This window comes from Ascaphus truei, unplaced genomic scaffold (assembly GCF_040206685.1).
Source record: "Ascaphus truei isolate aAscTru1 unplaced genomic scaffold, aAscTru1.hap1 HAP1_SCAFFOLD_559, whole genome shotgun sequence".
Classification (NCBI taxonomy): Eukaryota; Metazoa; Chordata; class Amphibia; order Anura; family Ascaphidae; genus Ascaphus; species Ascaphus truei.
In genome coordinates, this window is record NW_027456891.1 from 202,919 (window position 1) to 227,918 (window position 25,000).

General features: G+C 42.7%; 1 protein-coding gene across 2 annotated transcripts in view; it reads right to left on the minus strand.

The window, feature by feature from the left end:
• ITGB3 (integrin subunit beta 3) overlaps positions 1-25,000 on the minus strand; it is a 105,211-nt gene that overhangs the window by 63,068 nt on the left and 17,143 nt on the right. The window contains exon 1 of one of the 2 annotated variants that reach the window (XM_075584380.1): positions 10,122-10,341. The exons of the other annotated variant lie outside the window; for it this stretch is intronic. Within the exon in view, the coding sequence (XP_075440495.1) occupies positions 10,122-10,182 (61 nt within the window). The 5' untranslated portion in view covers positions 10,183-10,341. Of the gene's footprint in view, positions 1-10,121; positions 10,342-25,000 lie in introns of those variants that run through there. 2 annotated transcript variants of the gene reach the window in all.

A 25,000-nucleotide genomic window follows, 5' to 3' on the forward strand; every position in this document is an offset into this window, starting at 1 on the left:
GGTCAGCTAAACCAAGCTAAGGTAAGTGTCAGTACCGCCCGAGGGTGGGAAGCTAACGGCACGGTGTGTAACAGGGGAAGTTTCCAGCCGTCTGAGGGTATAAGGAAGATTTGTTTGTAATATGAAAGTTCCTGGCGTCCATCTTTATTCCTCCCGTGCACACGCCCAGCCCAGCGCTCAAACAAGGTAAATAAAGACTGAGATAAGCTGTGTATACAGTCCGCCGGTCAGGGAGTTTACACGTGTAACACGCAGAGCAATGTGTGTGTAACATGCATAGCAATGTGTGTGTAACATGCAGAGCAATGTGTGTGTAACACGCAGAGCAATGTATGTGTAAAACGCACAGCAATGTATGTGTAACACGCAGAGCAATGTAAGTGTAACACGCAGAGCAATGTATGTATAACACGCAGAGCTATGTATGTGTAACACGCAGAGCAATGTGTGTGTAACACGCAGAGCAATGTGTGTGTAACACGCAGAGCATTGTATGTGTAAAACGCACAGCAATGTATGTATAACACGTTGAGCAATGAATGTGTAACACGCAGAGCAATGTGTGTGTGTAACACGCAGAGCAATGTATGTGTAACACGCAGAGCAATGTGTGTGTAACACGCAGAGCAATGTGTGTGTAACACGCAGAGCAATGTATGTATAACACGCTGAGCAATGTATGTATAACACGCTGAGCAATGTATGTATAACACGCAGAGCAATGTATGTGTAACACGCACAGCAATGTGTGTGTAACACGCAGAGCACTGTATGTGTAACACGCAGAGCATTGTATGTCTAACACGCAGAGCATTACTGTATATGTGTAACACGCAGAGCATTGTATGTGTAACACGCAGAGCAATGTATAACGCACAGAGCAATGTATGTGTAACATGCAGAGCATTGTATGTGTAACACGCAGAGCATTACTGTATATGTGTAACACGCAGAGAATTGTATGTGTAACACGCAGAGCAATATATAACACACAGAGCAATGTATGTGTAACATGCAGAGCAATCTATGTGTAAAACGCAGAGCAATGTATAACACGCAGAGCAGTGTATGTGTAACACGTAGAGCAATGTATGTGTAACACGCAGAGCAGTGTATGTATAACACGCAGAGCAATGTATGTGTAACACGCAGAGCAATGTATGTGTGTGTAACACACAGAGCAATGTATGTGTAACACGCAGAGTAATGTATGTATAAAACGCAGAGCAATGTATGTATAACACACAGAGCAATGTGTGTGTAACATGCAGAGCATTGTATGTATAACACGCAGAGCATTGTGTGTGTAACACGCAGAGCATTGTATGTGTAACACGCAGAGCATTGTATGTGTAATAAAAATACGCAGACCAATGTATGTGTAACACGCAGAGCAATGTATTTATAACACGGAGAGCTATGAATGTATAACACGCAGAGCAATGTATGTGTAACACGCAGAGCATTGTATGTGTAACACGCAGAGCAATGTATGTATAACACGCAGAGCAATGTATGTGTAACAGGCAGAGCATTGTATGTGTAACACGCAGAGCAATGTATGTGTAACACGCAGAGCAATGTGTGTCTAACACGCAGAGCAATGTGTGTGTAACACGCAGAGCAATGTATGTGTAACACGCAGAGCATTGTATGTGTAATAAAAATACGCAGACCAATGTATGTGTAACACGCAGAGCAATGTATTTATAACACGGAGAGCTATGAATGTATAACACGCAGAGCAATGTATGTGTAACACGCAGAGCATTGTATGTGTAACACGCAGAGCAATGTATGTATAACACGCAGAGCAATGTATGTGTAACAGGCAGAGCATTGTATGTGTAACACGCAGAGCAATGTATGTGTAACACGCAGAGCAATGTGTGTCTAACACGCAGAGCAATGTGTGTGTAACACGCAGAGCAATGTATGTGTAACACGCTGAGCAATGTATGTATAACACGCAGAGCAATGTATGTGTAACACGCACAGCAATGTGTGTGTAACACGCAGAGCACTGTATGTGTAACACGCAGAGCATTGTATGTGTAACACGCAGAGCATTACTGTATATGTGTAACACGCAGAGCATTGTATGTGTAACACGCAGAGCAATGTGTATGTAACACGCAGAGCAATGTGTGTGTAACACACAGAGCAATGTGTGTATAACAAGCAAAACAATTTGTGTGTAACACGCAGAGCAATGTATGTATAACACGCAGAGCATTGTATGTGTAACACGCAGAGCATTGTATGTGTAACACCCAGAGCATTATATGTGTAACACGCAGAGCATTGTATGTGTAGCACGCAGAGCATTGTATGTATAACACGCAGAGCAATGAATGTATAAAACGCAGAGCAATGTATGTATAAATCGCAAAGCAATGTATGTATAAAACGCACAGCAATGTATGTATAAAACGCAGAGCAATGTATGTATAAAACGCAGAGCATTGTATGTGTAACATGCAGAGCAATGTATGTATAAACGCAGTGCAATGTATGTATAACACGCAGAGCAATGTATGCATAACACGCAAAGCAATGTATGTATAACACACAGAGCAATGTACGTATAGCATGGAGAGCAATGTACGTGTAACACGCAGAGCAATGTATGTATAAAACGCAGAGCAATGTATGTATAAAACGCAGAACAATGTATGTATAAAACGCAGAGCAATGTATGTATAAAACGCAGAGCAATGTATGTATAAAACGCAGAGCAATGTGTGTATAACACGCAGAGCAATGTGTAACACGCAGAGCAATCTATGTGTAATACGCAGAGCAATCTATGTGTAACACGCAGAGCAATGTATGTGTAACACGCAGAGCAATGTATGTGTAACACGTAGAGAATTGTATGTGTAACACGCAGAGCAATGTATAACACACAGAGCAATGTATGTGTAACATGCAGAGCAATCTATGTGTAACATGCAGAGCAATCTATGTGTAAAACGCAGAGCAATGTATAACACGCAGAGCAGTGTATGTATAACACGTAGAGCAATGTATGTGTAACACGCAGAGCAGTGTATGTATAACACGCAGAGCAATGTATGTGTAACACGCAGAGCAATGTATGTGTGTGTAACACACAGAGCAATGTATGTGTAACACGCAGAGTAATGTATGTATAAAACGCAGAGCAATGTATGTATAACACACAGAGCAATGTGTGTGTAACATGCAGAGCATTGTATGTATAACACGCAGAGCATTGTGTGTGTAACACGCAGAGCATTGTATGTGTAACATGCAGAGCATTGTATGTGTAACACGCAGAGCATTGTATGTGTAATACAAATACGCAGACCAATGTATGTGTAACACGCAGAGCAATGTATGTATAACACGGAGAGCTATGTATGTATAACACGCAGAGCAATGTATGTGTAACACTCAGAGCATTGTATGTGTAACACGCAGAGCAATGTATGTGTAACACGCGGAGCAATGTGTGTGTAACACGCAGAGCAATGTGTGTGTAACACGCAGAGCAATGTATGTATAACACGCTGAGCAATGTATGTATAACACGCTGAGCAATGTGTGTGTAACACGCAGAGCAATGTGTGTGTAACACGCAGAGCAATGTGTGTGTAACACGCTGAGCAATGTATGTATAACACGCTGAGCAATGTATGTATAACACGCAGAGCAATGTATGTGTAACACGCACAGCAATGTGTGTGTAACACGCAGAGCACTGTATGTGTAACACGCAGAGCATTGTATGTGTAACACGCAGAGCATTATATGTGTAACACGCAGAGCATTGTATGTGTAACACTCAGAGCAATGTATGTGTTACACGCAGAGCAATGTGTATGTAACACGCAGAGCAATGTGTGTGTAACACGCAGAGCAATGTGTGTGTAACACACAGAGCAATGTGTGTATAACAAGCAAAACAATTTGTGTGTAACACGCAGAGCAATGTATGTATAACACGCAGAGCATTGTATGTGTAACACGCAGAGCATTGTATGTGTAGCACGCAGAGCATTGTATGTGTAACACGCAGAGCAATGAATGTATAAAACGCAGAGCAATGTATGTATAAAACGCAAAGCAATGTACGTATAAAACGCAGAGCAATGTATGTATAAAACGCAGAGCAATGTATGTATAAAACGCAGAGCAATGTATGTATAAAACGCAGAGCATTGTATGTGTAACACGCAGAGCAATGTATGTATAAATGCAGTGCATTGTACGTATAACACGCAGAGCAATGTATGTATAACACGCAGAGCATTGTACGTATAACACGCAGAGCAATGTATGTATAACACGCAGAGCATTGTACGTATAACACGCAGAGCAATGTATGTATAACACGCAGAGCAATGTATGCATAACACGCAAAGCAATGTATATATAACACACAGAGCAATGTACGTATAGCACGGAGAGCAATGTACGTGTAACACGCAGAGCAATGTACGTGTAACACGCAGAACAATGTATGTATAAAACGCAGAGCAATGTATGTATAAAACGCAGAGCAATGTATGTATAAAACGCAGAGCAATGTGTGTATAACACGCAGAGCAATGTATGTATAGCACGGAGAGCAATGTGTGTATAACACGCAGAGAAATGTGTGTATAACACGCAGAGCAATGTATGCTTAACACGCAGAGCAATGTATGTATAGCACGGAGAGCAATGTACGTGTAACACACGGAGTAATGTATGTGTAAAACGCAGAGCAGTGTATGTGTATAACACGCAGAGCAATGTACGTATAACACGCAGAAAAATGATTGTGTAACACGCAGAGCAATGTATGTATAAAACGCAGAGCAATGTATGTATAAAACGCAGAGCATTGTATGTGTAACACGCGGAGCAATGTATGTATAAAACGCAGAGCAATGTATAAACACAGTGCAATGTATGTATAACACGCGGAGCAATGTATGCATAACATGCAAAGCAATGTATGTGTAACACGGAGAGCAATGTATGTATAACACGCAGAGCAATGTATAAAACGCAGAGCAATGTATGTGTATCACGCAGAGCAATGTATGTATAACACGCAGAGCAATGTATAAAACGCAGAGCAATGTACGTGTAACACGCAGAGCAATGTATGTGTAACACGCAGAGCAATGTATAAAACGCAGAGCAATGTATGTGTAACACGCAGAGCAATGTACGTATAACACGCAGAGCAATGTATGTATAACACGCAGAGCAATGTATAAAACGCAGAGCAATGTATGTGTAACACGCAGAGCAATGTACGTATAACACGCAGAGCAATGTATGCATAACACGCAGAGCAATGTATGTATAACACGCAGAGCAATGTATGTATAAAACGCAGAGCAATGTATGTATAAAACGCAGAGCAATGTCTGTATAAAACGCAGAGCAATGTGTGTATAAAACACAGAGCAATGTGTGTGTAACACACAGAGCAATGTCTGTATAAAACACAGAGCAATGTGTGTATAACACGCAGAGCAATGTATGTGTAACACGCAGAGCAATGTATGTATAAAACGCAGAGCAATGTATGTGTAACACGCAGAGCAATGTATGTGTAACACGCAGAGCAATGTATGTATAACACGCAGAGCAATGTATGCATAACAAGCAGAGCAATGAATGCATAACATGCAGAGCAATGTATGTATAAAACGCAGAGCAATGTACGTATAACACGCAGAACAATGATTGTGTAAAATGCAGAGCAATGTATGTATAAAATGCAGAGCAATGTATGCATAACACGCAGAGCAATGTATGTATAACACGCAGAGCAATGTATGTATAAAACGCAGAGCAATGTGTGTATAACACGCAGAGCATTGTATGTGTAACACGCAGAGCAATGTATGTATAACACGCAGAGCAATGTATGTATAACACGCAGAGCAATGTGTGTATAACACGCAGAGCAATGTATAACACGCAGAGCAATGTATGTATAACACGCAGAGCAATGTATGTATAACACGCAGAGCAATGTATGCATAACACGCAGAGCAATGTATGTATAACACGCAGAGCAATGTATGCATAACACGCAGAGCAATGTATGTATAGCACGGAGAGCAATGTATGTGTAACACGCAGAGCAATGTATGTGTAACACGCAGAGCAATGTATGTATAAAACGCAGAGCAATGTTTTTATAACACGCAGAGCAATGTATGTATAACACGCAGAGCAATGTATGTATAACACGCAGAGCAATGTATGTATAACACACAGAGCAATGTATGTATAACACGCAGAGCAATGTATGCATAACACGCAGAGCAATGAATGCATAACACGCAGAGCAATGTATGTATAGCACGGAGAGCAATGTATGTGTAACACGCAGAGCAATGTATGTGTAACACACAGAGTAATGTACGTATAGCACGGAGAGCAATGTATGTGTAACACGCAGAATAATGTATGTGTAACACGCAGAGCAATGTACGTATAACACGCAGAGCAATGATTGTGTAACACACAGAGCAATGTATGTATAACACGCAGAGCAATGTATGCATAACACGCAGAGCAATGAATGCATAACACGCAGAGCAATGTATGTATAAAATGCAGAGCAATGTACGTATAACACGCAGAACAATGATTGTGTAAAATGCAGAGCAATGTATGTATAAACGCAGAGCAATGTATGCATAACACGCAGAGCAATGTATGTATAACACGCAGAGCAATGTATGTATAAAACGCAGAGCAATGTGTGTATAACACGCAGAGCATTGTATGTGTAACACGCAGAGCAATGTATGTATAACACGCAGAGCAATGTATGTATAACACGCAGAGCAATGTGTGTATAACACGCAGAGCAATGTATAACACGCAGAGCAATGTATGTATAACACGCAGAGCAATGTATGTATAACACGCAGAGCAATGTATGCATAACACGCAGAGCAATGTATGCATAACACGCAGAGCAATGTATGCATAACACGCAGAGCAATGTATGTATAGCACGGAGAGCAATGTATGTATAACACGCAGAGCAATGTATGTGTAACATGCAGAGCATTGTATGTATAACACGCAGAGCAATGTATGTATAACACACAGAGCAATGTATGTATAACACGCAGAGCAATGTATGCATAACACGCAGAGCAATGTATGTATAGCACGGAGAGCAATGTATGTGTAACACGCAGAGCAATGTATGTGTAACACACAGAGTAATGTACGTATAGCACGAATAGCAATGTATGTGTAACACGCAGAGCAATGTATGTGTAACACGCAGAATAATGTATGTGTAACACGCAGAGCAATGTACGTATAACACGCAGAGCAATGATTGTGTAACACACAGAGCAATATATGTATAACACGCAGAGCAATGTATGCATAACACGCAGAGCAATGTATGTATAGCACGGAGAGCAATGTATGTATAACACGCAGAGCATTGTATGTGTAACACGCAGAGCAATGTATGTATAACACGCAGAGCATTGTATGTGTAACACGCAGAGCATTGTATGTGTAACACGCAGAGTAATGTACGTATAACACGCAGAACAATGATTGTGTAACACGCAGAGCAATGTATGTATAACATGCAGAGCATTGTATGTGTAACACGCAGAGCAATGTGTAACACGCAGAGCAATGTATGTATAACACGCAGTGCAATATATGTATAACACGCAGTGCAATATATGTATAACATGCAGAGCAATGTATGTATAACACGCAGAGCATTGTATGTGTAACACGCAGAGCATTGTATGTGTAACACGCAGAGTAATGTACGTATAACACGCAGAACAATGATTGTGTAACACGCAGAGCAATGTATGTATAACATGCAGATCATTGTATGTGTAACACGCAGAGCAATGTATGCATAACACGCAGAGCAATGTATGTATAACACGCAGTGCAATATATGTATAAAACGCAGTGCAATATATGTATAACATGCAGAGCAATGTATGTATAACACGCAGAGCATTGTATGTGTAACACGCAGAGCATTGTATGTGTAACACGCAGAGTAATGTACGTATAACACGCAGTACAATGATTGTGTAACACGCAGAGCAATGTATGTATAACATGCAGATCATTGTATGTGTAACACGCAGAGCAATGTATGCATAACACGCAGAGCAATGTATGTATAGCACGGAGAGCAATGTACGTGTAACACGCAGAGCAATGTATGTATAACATGCAGTGCAATATATGTATAACATGCAGAGCATTGTATGTGTAACACGCAGAGCATTGTATGTGTAACACGCACAGTAATGTATGTGTAACACGGAGAACAATGTATGTGTAACACGCAGAGCAATGTATGTGTAACACGCAGAGCATTGTATGTGTAACACGCAGAGCATTGTATGTGTAACACGCAGAGCATTGTATGTGTAACACGCAGAGCATTGTATGTGTAACACGCAGAGTAATGTATGTGTAACACGCAGAACAATGATTGTGTAACACGCAGAGCAATGTATGTATAACATGCAGAGCATTGTATGTGTAACACGCAGAGCAATGTATGCAAAACACGCAGAGCAATGTATGTATAGCACGGACGTGTAACATGCAATGTACGTGTAACATGCAGAGCATTGTATGTGTAACACGCAGAGCATTGTATGTGTAACACGCAGAGCAATGTATGCAAAACACGCAGAGCAATGTATGTATAGCACGGACGTGTAACATGCAATGTACGTGTAACATGCAGAGCATTGTATGTGTAACACGCAGAGCATTGTATGTGTAACACGCAGAGCATTGTATGTGTAACACGCAGAGTAATGTATGTATAACACGCAGAGCAATGTATGTGTAACACGCAGAGCAATGTACGTGTAACACGCAGAGCATTGTATGTGTAACACGCAGAGCAATGTGTAACACGCAGAGCAATGTGTAACACGCAGAGCAATGTGTGTATAACTACATGCCTACATATACGCAAGTACACAAACTCACAGACATCGCCTGACACAAATTTACACCTTAATCTACAAACACCCACAGACATAACGGGTAATATGGAACACGTACGGACCTACACCGTTACACACACACACATACAGTATGCGCACAGACAGACACATATACAGCACAGCACACACACAGACATACATACACACACATACAGTACACACATACAGTACACACACAGATACATATACAGCACAGCACACACACATATACAGCACACACACACACACACACACACACACACGCACACACACACATATACAGTACATATACACACACACACACACACACACGCACACACACACATATACAGTACATATACACACACACACACACACACACACACACACATATAAAGTACACACACACACACATACAGTATGCGCACACACACATACAGTATTCAACGCACACACACACAGACACATATACAGCACACACACATACAGTACACACACAGACACATATACAGCACAGCACACACACACAGACATACACACACACATACAGTATGCGCACACACACATACAATATTCAACGCACACACAGACACATATACAGCACACACACAGACATACACACACACACACACACACACACACACACATACAATATTCAACGCACACACACACATATACAGCACACACACATACAGTACACACACAGACACATATACAGCACACACACACAGACATACATACGCACACATACAGTACTCATATACAGTACACACACAGACACTTATACAGCACAGCACACACACATATACAGTATACACACACACACACACACATATACAGTCACACACACATATACAGTACACACACACACATATACAGTACACACACACACATACAGTACACACACACACACATACAGTATACACACACACACACACACATATACAGTCACACACACATATACAGTACACACACACACATATACAGTACACACACACACACACACACACCCACACACATATACAGTACACATATAAAGTACACACACACACACACATACACCGCACAGCACACACGTGTAATGATAACATATCTGGACATAGCTGAGTGCACCTCACTGCCCGCTTTGCCCCCCCCCGGGGGGTAACTCACCCCCTCCTCCCCCGGCGAACAGCACGACCAGCCAGAGCCCCCTGACAATCGCAACCGCCATGTGGCCCCCCTTCTGCCACCGTCCTCTTCTCTGTCACCCGGCTGCGAACGTGGGACACACACACTCACACTCACACTCGCACACACCGCTGTCACCCACACATCCCAGCGAGGAAGCCGCCGTGCCGACTGTGAGCTGTGTGAATCAGTGTCTGGGGCAGGGAAGGAAACCGTAAACTCCACCCTTATACCAGGGCTCCCCCCCCCCCCCCCCCCTGTAACATTCCTGGCACACGTAGGAACACAGCCTCACACACCCATCGGAACCGCCCCGTTCTGCTACCTGCTGCAGAACCCCCAGACCCATTCTCTCCTTGTGTCTACCCCCCACGGTTCAATCCCCTCACTGTTCTCCCCCCCCCCCCCATCCTTCTACCACCTCAGCTGGGAGGCTGTTCAACGAAACCACTACTCCTTCCCATTGGGAAGTCCTGGCCTCACGTTTTCCCTCCCTGGCTCAGAGGACGAGCATTGGTGGCCTGTGGGGTGGATGGTGGCCTGTGGGGTGGATGGGGTTGCTGGGAGGGGCAATAAGGCACTGCAGGAGTTAGCGTCACGTTTGTAAAGCAGTTTTTTTTGTTGTTGGTAAGACTTTGACGAGACCCCCACTACAGGAATTAAAAGGACCCCACAGACTTTCATGGGGCCCCCTCTACAGGGAATAATGTGCCCCCATAGACTTTCATGGGACCCCCTCTCTACAGGAATAATGTGCCCCCATAGACTTTCATGGGACCCCCTCTCTACAGGAATAATGTGTCCCCCATAGACTTTCATGGGACACCCCTCTACAGGAATAATGTGTCCCCATAGACTTTCATGGGACCCCCTCTACAAGGAATAATGTGCCCCCATAGACTTTCATGGGACCCCCTCTACAAGGAATAATGTGCCCCCATAGACTTTCATGGGACCCCCTCTACAGGAATAATGTGTCCCCATAGACTTTCGTGGGACCCAATCTACAAGGAATAATGTGTCCCCATAGACTTTCATGGGACCCCCCTCTACAGGAATAATGTGTCCCCATAGACTTTCATGGGACCCCCTCTACAAGGAATAATGTGTCCCCCATAGACTTTCATGGAACCCTCCTCTACAGGAATAATGTGTCCCCATAGACTTTCATGGGACCCCCTCTACAAGGAATAATGTGTCCCCATAGACTTTCATGGGACCCCCTCTACAGGAATAATGTGTCCCCATAGACTTTCATGGGACCCCCTCTACAAGGAATAATGTGCCCCCATAGACTTTCATGGGACCCCCCTCTACAGGAATAATGTGTCCCCATAGACTTTCATGGGACCCCCTCTACAGGAATACTGTGTCCCCATAGACTTTCATGGGACCCCCTCTACAAGGAATAATGTGTCCCCCCATAGACTTTCATGGGCCCCCCCTCTACAGGAATAATGTGTCCCCAATAGACTTTCATGGGACCCCCTCTACAGGAATAATGTGTCCTCAGACTTTCATGGGACCCCCCTCTACAGGAATAATGTGTCCCCATAGACTTTCATGGGACCCCCTCTACAGAAATAATGTATGGATGGGAGTAACACTAAGACATACAGCTCAACTCCGTTATAGCGCGATCCGTTACAACGCGAATCCGCTTGTAGCGCGATGCAAGCGTGTTATAGGGACTGGATGGGAGTAACACTAAGACACACTTATCGTCACGTTATTGGGAGTTATAGGGTCTGGATGGGAGTAACACTAAGACACACTTACCGTCACGTTATTGGGAGTTATAGGGTCTGGATGGGAGTAACACTAAGACATACTTACCGTCACGTTATTGGGAGTTATAGGGTCTGGATGGGAGTAACACTAAGACACACTTACCGTCACGTTATTGGGAGTTATAGGGTGTGGATGGGAGTAACACTAAGACATACTTACCGTCACGTTATTGGGAGTTATAGGGACTGGATGGGAGTAACACTAAGACATACTTACCATCACGTTATTGGGAGTTATAGGGACTGGATGGGAGTAACACTAAGACATACTTACCGTCACGTTATTGGGAGTTATAGGGCCTGGATGGGAGTAACACTAAGACATACTTACCGTCACGTTATTGGGAGTTATAGGGTCTGGATGGGAGTAACACTAAGACATACTTACCGTCACGTTATTGGGAGTTATAGTGCCTGGATGGGAGTAACACTAAGACATACTTACCGTCACGTTACTGGAAGTTATAGGGTCTGGATGGGAGTAACACTAAGACATACTTACCGTCACATTACTGGGAGTTATAGGGACTGGATGGGAGTAACATTAAGACATACTTACCGTCACGTTACTGGGAGTTATAGGGACTGGGTGGGAGTAACACTAAGACACACTTACCGTCACATTATTGGGAGTTATAGGGACTGGATGGGAGTAACACTAAGACATACTTACCGTCACGTTATTGGGAGTTATAGGGACTGGGTGGGAGTAACACTGAGACATACTTACCGTCACGTTATTGGGAGTTATAGGGACTGGATGGGAGTAACACTAAGACATACTTACCGTCACGTTATTGGGAGTTATAGGGACTGGATGGGAGTAACACTAAGACATACTTACCGTCACGTTATTGGGAGTTATAGGGCCTGGATGGGAGTAACACTAAGACTCACTTACCGTCACGTTATTGGGAGTTATAGGGCCTGGATGGGAGTAACACTAAGACACACTTACCGTCACATTATTGGGAGTTATAGGGACTGGATGGGAGTAACACTAAGACATACTTACCGTCACGTTATTGGGAGTTATAGGGCCTGGATGGGAGTAACACTAAGACATACTTACCGTCACGTTATTGGGAGTTATAGGGTCTGGATGGGAGTAACACTAAGACATACTTACCGTCACGTTATTGGGAGTTATAGGGACTGGATGGGAGTAACACTAAGACATACTTACCGTCACGTTATTGGGAGTTATAGGGCCTGGATGGGAGTAACACTAAGACATACTTACCGTCACGTTATTGGGAGTTATAGGGTCTGGATGGGAGTAACACTAAGACACACTTACCGTCACGTTATTGGGAGTTATAGGGACTGGATGGGAGTAACACTGAGACATACTTACCGTCACGTTATTGGGAGTTATAGGGTCTGGATGGGAGTAACACTAAGACACACTTACCGTCACGTTATTGGGAGTTATAGGGACTGGATGGGAGTAACACTAAGACATACTTACCGTCACGTTATTGGGAGTTATAGGGACTGGATGGGAGTAACACTTAGACATACTTACCGTCACGTTATTGGGAGTTATAGGGTCTGGATGGGAGTAACACTAAGACATACTTACCGTCACGTTATTGGGAGTTATAGGGCCTGGATGGGAGTAACACTAAGACATACTTACCGTCACGTTATTGGGAGTTATAGGGCCTGGATGGGAGTAACACTAAGACACACTTACCGTCACGTTATTGGGAGTTATAGGGCCTGGATGGGAGTAACACTTAGACACACTTACCATCACGTTATTGGGAGTTATAGGGCCTGGATGGGAGTAACACTAAGACATACTTACCCTCACGTTATTGGGAGTTATAGGGCCTGGATGGGAGTAACACTAAGACACACTTACCGTCACGTTATTGGGAGTTATAGGGTCTGGATGGGAGTAACACTAAGACATACTTACCGTCACATTATTGGGAGTTATAGGGACTGGATGGGAGTAACACTAAGACATACTTACCGTCACGTTATTGGGAGTTATAGGGCCTGGATGGGAGTAACACTAAGACATACTTACCGTCACGTTATTGGGAGTTATAGGGTCTGGATGGGAGTAACACTAAGACATACTTACCGTCACGTTATTGGGAGTTATAGGGACTGGATGGGAGTAACACTAAGACATACTTACCGTCACGTTATTGGGAGTTATAGGGTCTGGATGGGAGTAACACTAAGACACACTTACCGTCACGTTATTGGGAGTTATAGGGACTGGATGGGAGTAACACTGAGACATACTTACCGTCACGTTATTGGGAGTTATAGGGTCTGGATGGGAGTAACACTAAGACACACTTACCGTCACGTTATTGGGAGTTATAGGGTCTGGATGGGAGTAACACTAAGACATACTTACCGTCATGTTATTGGGAGTTATAGGGTCTGGATGGGAGTAACAGTAAGACACACTTACCATCACGTTATAGGGTCTGGGTGGGAGTAACACTAGAATATAATTACTGTCACATTATTGGGAGTTATAGGGTCTGGATGGGAGTAACACTAAGACACACTTACCGTCACGTTATTGGGAGTTATAGGGACTGGATGGGAGTAACACTAAGACATACTTACCGTCACGTTATTGGGAGTTATAGGGTCTGGATGGGAGTAACAGTAAGACACACTTACCATCACGTTATAGGGTCTGGGTGGGAGTAACACTAGAATATAATTACTGTCACATTATTGGGAGTTATAGGGTCTGGATGGGAGTAACACTAAGACACACTTACCGTCACGTTATTGGGAGTTATAGGGACTGGATGGGAGTAACACTAAGACATACTTACCGTCACGTTATTGGGAGTTATAGGGTCTGGATGGGAGTAACACTAAGACATACTTACCGTCACGTTATTGGGAGTTATAGGGACTGGATGGGAGTAACACTAAGACATACTTACCGTCACGTTATTGGGAGTTATAGGGACTGGGAGTAACACTAAGACATACTTACCGTCACGTTATTGGGAGTTATAGGGTCTGGATGGGAGTAACACTAAGACATACTGACCGTCACGTTATTGGGAGTTATAGGGACTGGATGGGAGTAACACTAAGACATACTTACCGTCACGTTATTGGGAGTTATAGGGACTGGGAGTAACACTAAGACATACTTACCGTCACGTTATTGGGAGTTATAGGGTCTGGATGGGAGTAACACTAAGACATACTTACCGTCACGTTATTGGGAGTTATAGGGACTGGATGGGAGTAACACTAAGACATACTTACCGTCACGTTATTGGGAGTTATAGGGACTGGATGGGGGTAACACTAAGACATACTTACCGTCACGTTATTGGGAGTTATAGGGACTGGATGGGAGTAACACTAAGACATACTTACCGTACGTTATTGGGAGTTATAGGGACTGGATGGGGGTAACACTAAGACATACTTACCGTCATGTTATTGGGAGTTATAGGGACTGGATGGGAGTAACACTAAGACATACTTACCGTACGTTATTGGGAGTTATAGGGACTGGATGGGGGTAACACTAAGACATACATACCGTCACGTTATTGGGAGTTATAGGGACTGGATGGGAGTAACACTAAGACATACTTACCGTCACGTTATTGGGAGTTATAGGGACTGGATGGGAGTAACACTAAGACATACTTACCGTCACGTTATTGGGAGTTATAGGGACTGGATGGGAGTAACACTAAGACATACTTACCGTCACGTTATTGGGAGTTATAGGGACTGGATGGGAGTAACACTAAGACATACTTACCGTCACGTTATTGGGAGTTATAGGGACTGGATGGGAGTAACACTAAGACATACTTACCGTACGTTATTGGGAGTTATAGGGACTGGATGGGGGTAACACTAAGACATACTTACCGTCACGTTATTGGGAGTTATAGGGACTGGATGGGAGTAACACTAAGACATACTTACCGTCACGTTATTGGGAGTTATAGGGACTGGGAGTAACACTAAGACATACTTACCGTCACGTTATTGGGAGTTATAGGGTCTGGATGGGAGTAACACTAAGACATACTTACCGTCACGTTATTGGGAGTTATAGGGACTGGATGGGAGTAACACTAAGACATACTTACCGTCACGTTATTGGGAGTTATAGGGACTGGGAGTAACACTAAGACATACTTACCGTCACGTTATTGGGAGTTATAGGGTCTGGATGGGAGTAACACTAAGACATACTTACCGTCACGTTATTGGGAGTTATAGGGTCTGGATGGGAGTAACACTAAGACACACTTACCGTCACGTTATTGGGAGTTATAGGGACTGGGTGGGAGTAACACTAAGACATACTTACCGTCACGTTATAGGGAGTTATAGGGCCTGGATGGGAGTAGCACTAAGACATACTTACCGTCACGTTATTGGGAGTTATAGGGACTGGATGGGAGTAACACTAAGACACACTTACCGTCACGTTATTGTTAGTTATAGGGACTGGATGGCAGTAACACTAAGACATACTTACCATCACGTTATTGGGAGTTATAGGGCCTGGATGGGAGTAACACTAAGACATACTTACCGTCACGTTATTGGGACTTATAGGGACTGGATGGGAGTAACACTAAGACATACTTACCGTCACGGTATTGGGAGTTATAGAGACTGGATGGGAGTAACACTAAGACATACTTACCGTCACGTTATTGGGAGTTATAGGGACTGGATGGGAGTAACACTAAGACACACTTACCGTCACGTTATTGGGAGATATAGGGACTGGATGGGAGTAACACTAAGATATACTTACCGTCACGTTATTGGGAGTTATAGGGTCTGGATGGGAGTAACAGTAAGACACACTTACCATCACGTTATAGGGTCTGGGTGGGAGTAACACTAGAATATAATTACTGTCACATTATTGGGAGTTATAGGGTCTGGATGGGAGTAACACTAAGACACACTTACCGTCATGTTATTGGGAGTTATAGGGTCTGGATGGGAGTAACACTAAGACATACTTACCGTCACGTTATTGGGAGTTATAGGGACTGGATGGGAGTAACACTAAGACATACTTACCGTCACGTTATTGGGAGTTATAGGGTATGGATGGGAGTAACACTAAGACATACTTACCGTCACGTTATTAGGAGTTATAGGACATGGATGGAAGTAACACTAAGACACACTTACCGTCACGTTATTGGGAGTTATAGGGACTGGATGGGAGTAACACTAAGACATACTTACCGTCACGTTATTGGGAGTTATAGGGACTGGATGGGAGTAACACTAAGACATACTTACCGTCACGTTATTGGGAGTTATAGGGTGTGGATGGGAGTAACACTAAGACATACTCACCGTCACGTTATTGGGAGTTATAGGGACTGGATGGGAGTAACACTAAGACATACTTACCGTCACGTTATTGGGAGTTATAGGGCCTGGATGGGAGTAACACTAAGACATACTTACCGTCACGTTATTGGGAGTTATAGGGACTGGGTGGGAGTAACACTAAGACATAATTACCGTCACGTTATTGGGAGTTATAGGGACTGGATGGGAGTAACACTAAGACATACTTACCGTCACGTTATTGGGAGTTATAGGGACTGGATGGGAGTAACACTAAGACATACTTACCGTCACGTTATTGGGAGTTATAGGGCTTGGATGGGAGTAACACTAAGACATACTTACCGTCACGTTATTGGGAGTTATAGGGTCTGGATGGGAGTAACACTAAGACACACTTACCGTCACGTTATTGGGAGTTATAGGGACTGGATGGGAGTAACACTAAGACATACTTACCGTCACGTTATTGGGAGTTATAGGGTGTGGATGGGAGTAACACTAAGACATACTCACCGTCACGTTATTGGGAGTTATAGGGACTGGATGGGAGTAACACTAAGACATACTTACCGTCACGTTATTGGGAGTTATAGGGCCTGGATGGGAGTAACACTAAGACATACTTACCGTCACGTTATTGGGAGTTATAGGGACTGGGTGGGAGTAACACTAAGACATACTCACCGTCACGTTATTGGGAGTTACAGGGCCTGGATGGGAGTAACACTAAGACATACTTACCGTCCCGTTATTGGGAGTTATAGGGTCTGGGTGGGAGTAACACTAAGACATAATTACCGTCACGTTATTGGGAGTTATAGGGACTGGATGGGAGTAACACTAAGACATACTTACCGTCCCGTTATTGGGAGTTATAGGGTCTGGGTGGGAGTAACACTAAGACACACTTACCGTCACGTTATTGGGAGTTATAGGGACTGGATGGGAGTAACACTAAGACATACTTACCGTCACGTTATTGGGAGTTATAGGGACTGGATGGGAGTAACACTAAAACATACTTACCGTCACGTTATTGGGAGTTATAGGGACTGGATGGGAGTAACACTAAGACATACTTACTGTAACGTTATTGGGAGTTATAGGGACTGGATGGGAGTAACACTAAGACATACTTACCGTCACGTTATTGGGAGTTATAGGGTCTGGATGGGGATAACACTAAGACATACTTACCGTCACGTTATTGGGAGTTATAGGGCCTGGGTGGGAGTAACACTAAGACATACTTACCGTCACGTTATTGGCAGTTATAGGGCCTGGATGGGAGTAACACTAAGACATACTTACCGTCACGTTATTGGGAGTTATAGGGACTGGATGGGAGTAACACTAAGACATACTTACCGTCACATTATTGGGAGTTATAGGGCCTGGATGGGAGTAACACTAAGACATACTTACCGTCACGTTATTGGGAGTTATAGGGTCTGGATGGGAATAACAATAAGACACACTTACTGTCACGTTATTGGGAGTTATAGGGCTCGGATGGGAGTAACACTAAGACATACTTACCGTCAAGTTATTGGGAGTTATAGGGACTGGATGGGAGTAACACTAAGACACACTTACCGTCACGTTATTGGGAGTTATAGGGTCTCTATGGGAGTAACACTAAGACATACTTACCGTCACGTTATTGGGAGTTACAGGGACTGGATGGGAGTAACACTAAGACATACTTACCGTCACGTTATTGGGAGTTATAGGGACTGAATGGGAGTAACACTAAGACATACTTACCATCACGTTATTGGGAGTTATAGGGTCTGGATGGGAGTAACACTAAGACATACTTACCGTCACGTTATTGGGAGTTATAGGGACTGGATGGGAGTAACACTAAGACATACTTACCGTCACGTTATTGGGAGTTATAGGGACTGGATGGGAGTAACACTAAGACACACTTACCATCACGTTATTGGGAGTTATAGGGTCTGGATGGGAGTAACACTAAGACAGACTTACCATCACGTTATTGGGAGTTATAGGGTCTGGATGGGAGTAACACTAAGACAGACTTACCATCACGTTATTGGGAGTTATAGGGTCTGGATGGGAGTAACACTAGGATATAATTACTGTTACGTTATTGGGAGTTATAGGGTCTGGATGGGAGTAACACTAGGATATAATTACTGTTACGTTATTGGGAGTTATAGGGAGTGGAGGAGAAATTAAAAAAAGGAATATAAATATATATATTTATAAAAAGTCAAGAAATTATCAATTATACACAGGAAAAAAATGCTCCTCAATTCAGACTAAGAAGAGAGCAGAGCAAATGCAGAAATTGAGGGGAAGTTGCAGCTGTTATCGGGACAGTCCAGGCTGTCCCATGTCATGACGTCGTGACATTACAGTGACAGGTCTGAAACGAGGGCAGGAAATGGTTATTATAATTTATTATTATCAGCCGGCTGCCGAGGTGTGTGCGCCGGAAGCTTTGGGTAATCTACCCACTAAGGCGCCTAGGTGCTGAGATCAGAATTGCCATAGCACAAACCCTCATAGAACGCGCCCGGTGTGAAGGTCGCGACTTACACACACCCGGCGTAGTGTTAAATATCAGTTATTAGTGTCATGTTATTTATAACTAGTGTTAGTGACTATCGGTTATTAGTGTCATGTTATTTATAACTAGTGTTAGTGACTATCGGTTATTAGTGTCATGTTATTTATAACTAGTGTTAGTAACTATCAGTTATTAGTGTCCTGTTATTTATAACTAGTGTTAGTGACTATCGGTTATTAGTGTCATGTTATTTATAACTAGTGTTAGTAACTATCGGTTATTAGTGTCATGTTATTTATAACTAGTGTTAGTAACTATCGGTTATTAGTGTCATGTTATTTATAACTAGTGTTAGTAACTATCGGTTATTAGTGTCATGTTATTTATAACTAGCGTTAGTAACTATCGGTTATTAGTGTCATGTTATTTATAACTAGCGTTAGTAACTATCGGTTATTAGTGTCATGTTATTTATAACTAGCGTTAGTAACTATCGGTTATTAGTGTCATGTTATTTATAACTAGCGTTAGTAACTATCGGTTATTAGTGTCATGTTATTTATAACTAGCGTTAGTAACTATCGGTTATTAGTGTCATGTTATTTATAACTAGCGTTAGTAACTATCGGTTATTAGTGTCATGTTATTTATAACTAGCGTTAGTAACTATCGGTTATTAGTGTCATGTTATTTATAACTAGCGTTAGTAACTATCGGTTATTAGTGTCATGTTATTTATAACTAGCGTTAGTAACTATCGGTTATTAGTGTCATGTTATTTATAACTAGCGTTAGTAACTATCGGTTATTAGTGTCATGTTATTTATAACTAGCGTTAGTAACTATCGGTTATTAGTGTCATGTTATTTATAACTAGCGTTAGTAACTATCGGTTATTAGTGTCATGTTATTTATAACTAGCGTTAGTAACTATCGGTTATTAGTGTCATGTTATTTATAACTAGCGTTAGTAACTATCGGTTATTAGTGTCATGTTATTTATAACTAGGGTTAGTAACTATCGGTTATTAGTGTCATGTTATTTATAACTAGGGTTAGTAACTATCGGTTATTAGTGTCATGTTATTTATAACTAGGGTTAGTAACTATCGGTTATTAGCGTCATGTTATTTATAACTAGTGTTAGTAACTATCGGTTATTAGCGTCATGTTATTTATAACTAGTGTTAGTAACTATCGGCTATTAGCGTCATGTTATTTATAACTAGTGTTAGTAACTATCAGTTATTAGCGTCATGTTATTTATAACTAGTGTTAGTAACTATCAATTATTAGCGTAATGTTATTTATAACTAGTGTCAGTAACTATCAGTTATTAGTGTCATGTTATTTATTACTAGTGTCTGTAACTATCAGTTATGTGTCATGTTATTTATAACTAGTGTTAGTAACTATCAGTTATTAGTGTCATGTTTATAACTAGCGTTAGTGACTATACACGATGAGTGTCATGTTTATAATTAGTGTTAGTAACTATACACGATGAGTGTCATCTTTATAACTAGTGTTAGTAACTATACACGATGAGTGTCATGTTTATAACTTGTATTAGTAACTATACACGATGAGTGTCATCTTTATAACTAGTGTTAGTAACTATGCACGATGAGTGTCATCTTTATAACTAGTGTTAGTAACTATGCACGATGAGTGTCATCTTTATAACTAGTGTTAGTAACTATGCACGATGAGTGTCATCTTTATAACTAGTGTTAGTAACTATGCACGATGAGTGTCATGTTTATAACTAGCGTTAGTAACTATGCACGATTAGTGTCATGTTTATAACTAGCGTTAGTAACTATGCACGATGAGTGTCATGTTTATAACTAGCGTTAGTAACTATGCACGATGAGTGTCATGTTTATAACTAGCGTTAGTAACTATGCACGATGAGTGTCATGTTTATAACTAGCGTTAGTAACTATGCACGATGAGTGTCATCTTTATAACTAGCGTTAGTAACTATGCACGATGAGTGTCATGTTTATAACTAGCGTTAGTAACTATGCACGATGAGTGTCATGTTTATAACTAGCGTTAGTAACTATGCACGATGAGTGTCATCTTTATAACTAGCGTTAGTAACTATGCACGATGAGTGTCATGTTTATAACTAGCGTTAGTAACTATGCACGATGAGTGTCATCTTTATAACTAGCGTTAGTAACTATGTACGATGAGTGTCATCTTTATAACTAGCGTTAGTAACTATGCACGATGAGTGTCATCTTTATAACTAGCGTTAGTAACTATGCACGATGAGTGTCATGTTTATAACTAGCGTTAGTAACTATGCACGATGAGTGTCATGTTTATAACTAGCGTTAGTAACTATGCACGATGAGTGTCATGTTTATAACTAGCGTTAGTAACTATGCACGATGAGTGTCATGTTTATAACTAGCGTTAGTAACTATGCACGATGAGTGTCATCTTTATAACTAGCGTTAGTAACTATGCACGATGAGTGTCATCTTTATAACTAGCGTTAGTAACTATGCACGATGAGTGTCATGTTTATAACTAGCGTTAGTAACTATGCACGATGAGTGTCATCTTTATAACTAGCGTTAGTAACTATGCACGATGAGTGTCATCTTTATAACTAGCGTTAGTAACTATGCACGATGAGTGTCATCTTTATAACTAGCGTTAGTAACTATGCACGATGAGTGTCATGTTTATAACTAGCGTTAGAAACTATGCACGATGAGTGTCATGTTTATAACTAGCGTTAGTAACTATGCACGATGAGTGTCATGTTTATAACTAGCGTTAGTAACTATACACGATGAGTGTCATGTTTATAACTAGCGTTAGTAACTATACACGATGAGTGTCATGTTTATAACTAGCGTTAGTAACTATACACGATGAGTGTCATGTTTATAACTAGCGTTAGTAACTATACACGATGAGTGTCATGTTTATAACTAACGTTAGTAACTATACACGATGAGTGTCATGTTTATAACTAGCGTTAGTAACTATGCACGATTAGTGCTTGTTTATAACCAGCGTTAGTGACTATACACGATGAGTGTCATGTTTATAACTAGCGTTAGTAACTATTCACGATGAGTGTCATGTTTATAACTAGCGTTAGTAACTATTCACGATGAGTGTCATGTTTATAACTAGCGTTAGTGACTATACACGATGAGTGTCATGTTTATAACTAGCGTTAGTAACTATTCACGATGAGTGTCATGTTTATAACTAGCGTTAGTAACTATGCACGATGAGTGTCATGTTTATAACTAGCGTTAGTAACTATGCACGATGAGTGTCATGTTTATAACTAGCGTTAGTAACTATTCACGATGAGTGTCATGTTTATAACTAGCGTTAGTAACTATTCACGATGAGTGTCATGTTTATAACTAGCGTTAGTAACTATACACGATGAGTGTCATGTTTATAACTAGCGTTAGTAACTATACACGATTAGTGTCATGTTTATAACTAGCGTTAGTAACTATACACGATTAGTCTCATGTTTATAACTAGCGTTAGTAACTATTCACGATGAGTGTCATGTTTATAACTAGCGTTAGTAACTATTCACGATTAGTGTCATGTTTATAACTAGCGTTAGTAACTATACACAATGAGTGTCATCTTTATAACTAGTGTTAGTAACTATACACGATTAGTGTCATCTTTATAACTAGTGTTAGTAACTATACACGATGAGTGTGGTATTATTAGTATAACAGCCATGCCGTAATATAATAATACATTTTATTCCCCGTATAATGAAACATTTAATACATTTTGGGTTGATCCGTAGAATCGGAATCCGATAGAAACATAGAAAATGAGATTTATCTGAGCCAATTTGGCGCTGTTTGCAGCACTTAGTATATCCGGCCCGCGACGTAGTAAGTATTATAGTATGGAAACGCGTCGCCTCTTATTCTAATAATAATTATTAATATTATTCATTATCAGGCTCACAAACAGGGCAAGAACTTCTTGGGCACAGGCGGAGAAGCACCATTTATATAATGAGAGGGGGATCAGAGTCTGGCCTCTGAAGTGGGAGGCTGTAACATGGGGGGGGCGGAATATGGGGGGGGGATCAGTGTCTGGTCTCTGAAGTGGGAGGCTGTAACATGGGGGGGGGGATCAGCGTCTGGTCTCTGTAGTGGGAGGCTGAGAGGCTGTAACACTGGGGGGGATCAGAGCCTGATCTCTGAAGTGGGAGGCTGGGAGGCTGGGAGGCTATAACACTGGGGGGGGGGGGGGTGATCAAAGCCTGGTCTCTGTAGTGGGAGGCTGTGATCAGAGCTTTATAGCCCGGTAGATCAATGTAATGCAAGGCAGCAGTGCCACCCAGTGGCCATTCTGTAGCAGTGCACATTGAAACCCCGTCAGGCTCATCCTACTATACTATACTACTAGCTGAGAGTCCCGGCGTTGCCCGTGAGTTAAATTTCCCGCTGGAGGAGGGGAGGGGCGGGGGGAAAGGAAAGGGGGGTTTCGTGGGGAGGAGGGGGGGACGACAGTGGGGAGGAGGGGGGGGGGACGAAAGTGGGGTGGAGGGGGGGGACGACGACAGTGGACAGGAGGGGGGACGACAGTGGACAGGAGGGGGGACGACGGTGGACAGGAGGGGGGGCGACAGTGGACAGGAGGGGACGACACACTGGACAGGAGGGGACGACACACTGGACAGGAGGGGATGACACACTGGACAGGAGGGGGGTACACACTGGACAGGAGGGGGGGACACAGTGGACAGGAGGGGGGGACACAGTGGACAGGAGGGGGGGACACAGTGGACAGGAGGGGGACACAGTGGACAGGAGGGGGGGACACAGTGGACAGGAGGGGGACACAGTGGACAGGAGGGAGGGGGCGGAGGGGGGGCAGTGGACAGGAGGGGGGGCAATGGACAGGAGGGGGGGGACAGTGGACAGGAGGGGGGGCAGTAGACAGGAGGGGGGGGACAGTGGACAGGAGGGGGGGACAGTGGACAGGAGGGGGGACAGTGGACAGGAGGAGGGGGACAGTGGACAGGAGGGGGGGGGACAGTGGACAGGAGGGGGGGTGAGTTGCTTAAAGTTTCTGGGTCCCTCCTCTCCACTCCCCCTGTATGTTTCTCCGCTCCCCCCTCACTCTCTGCTCCTGCCCCCCCCCTCATG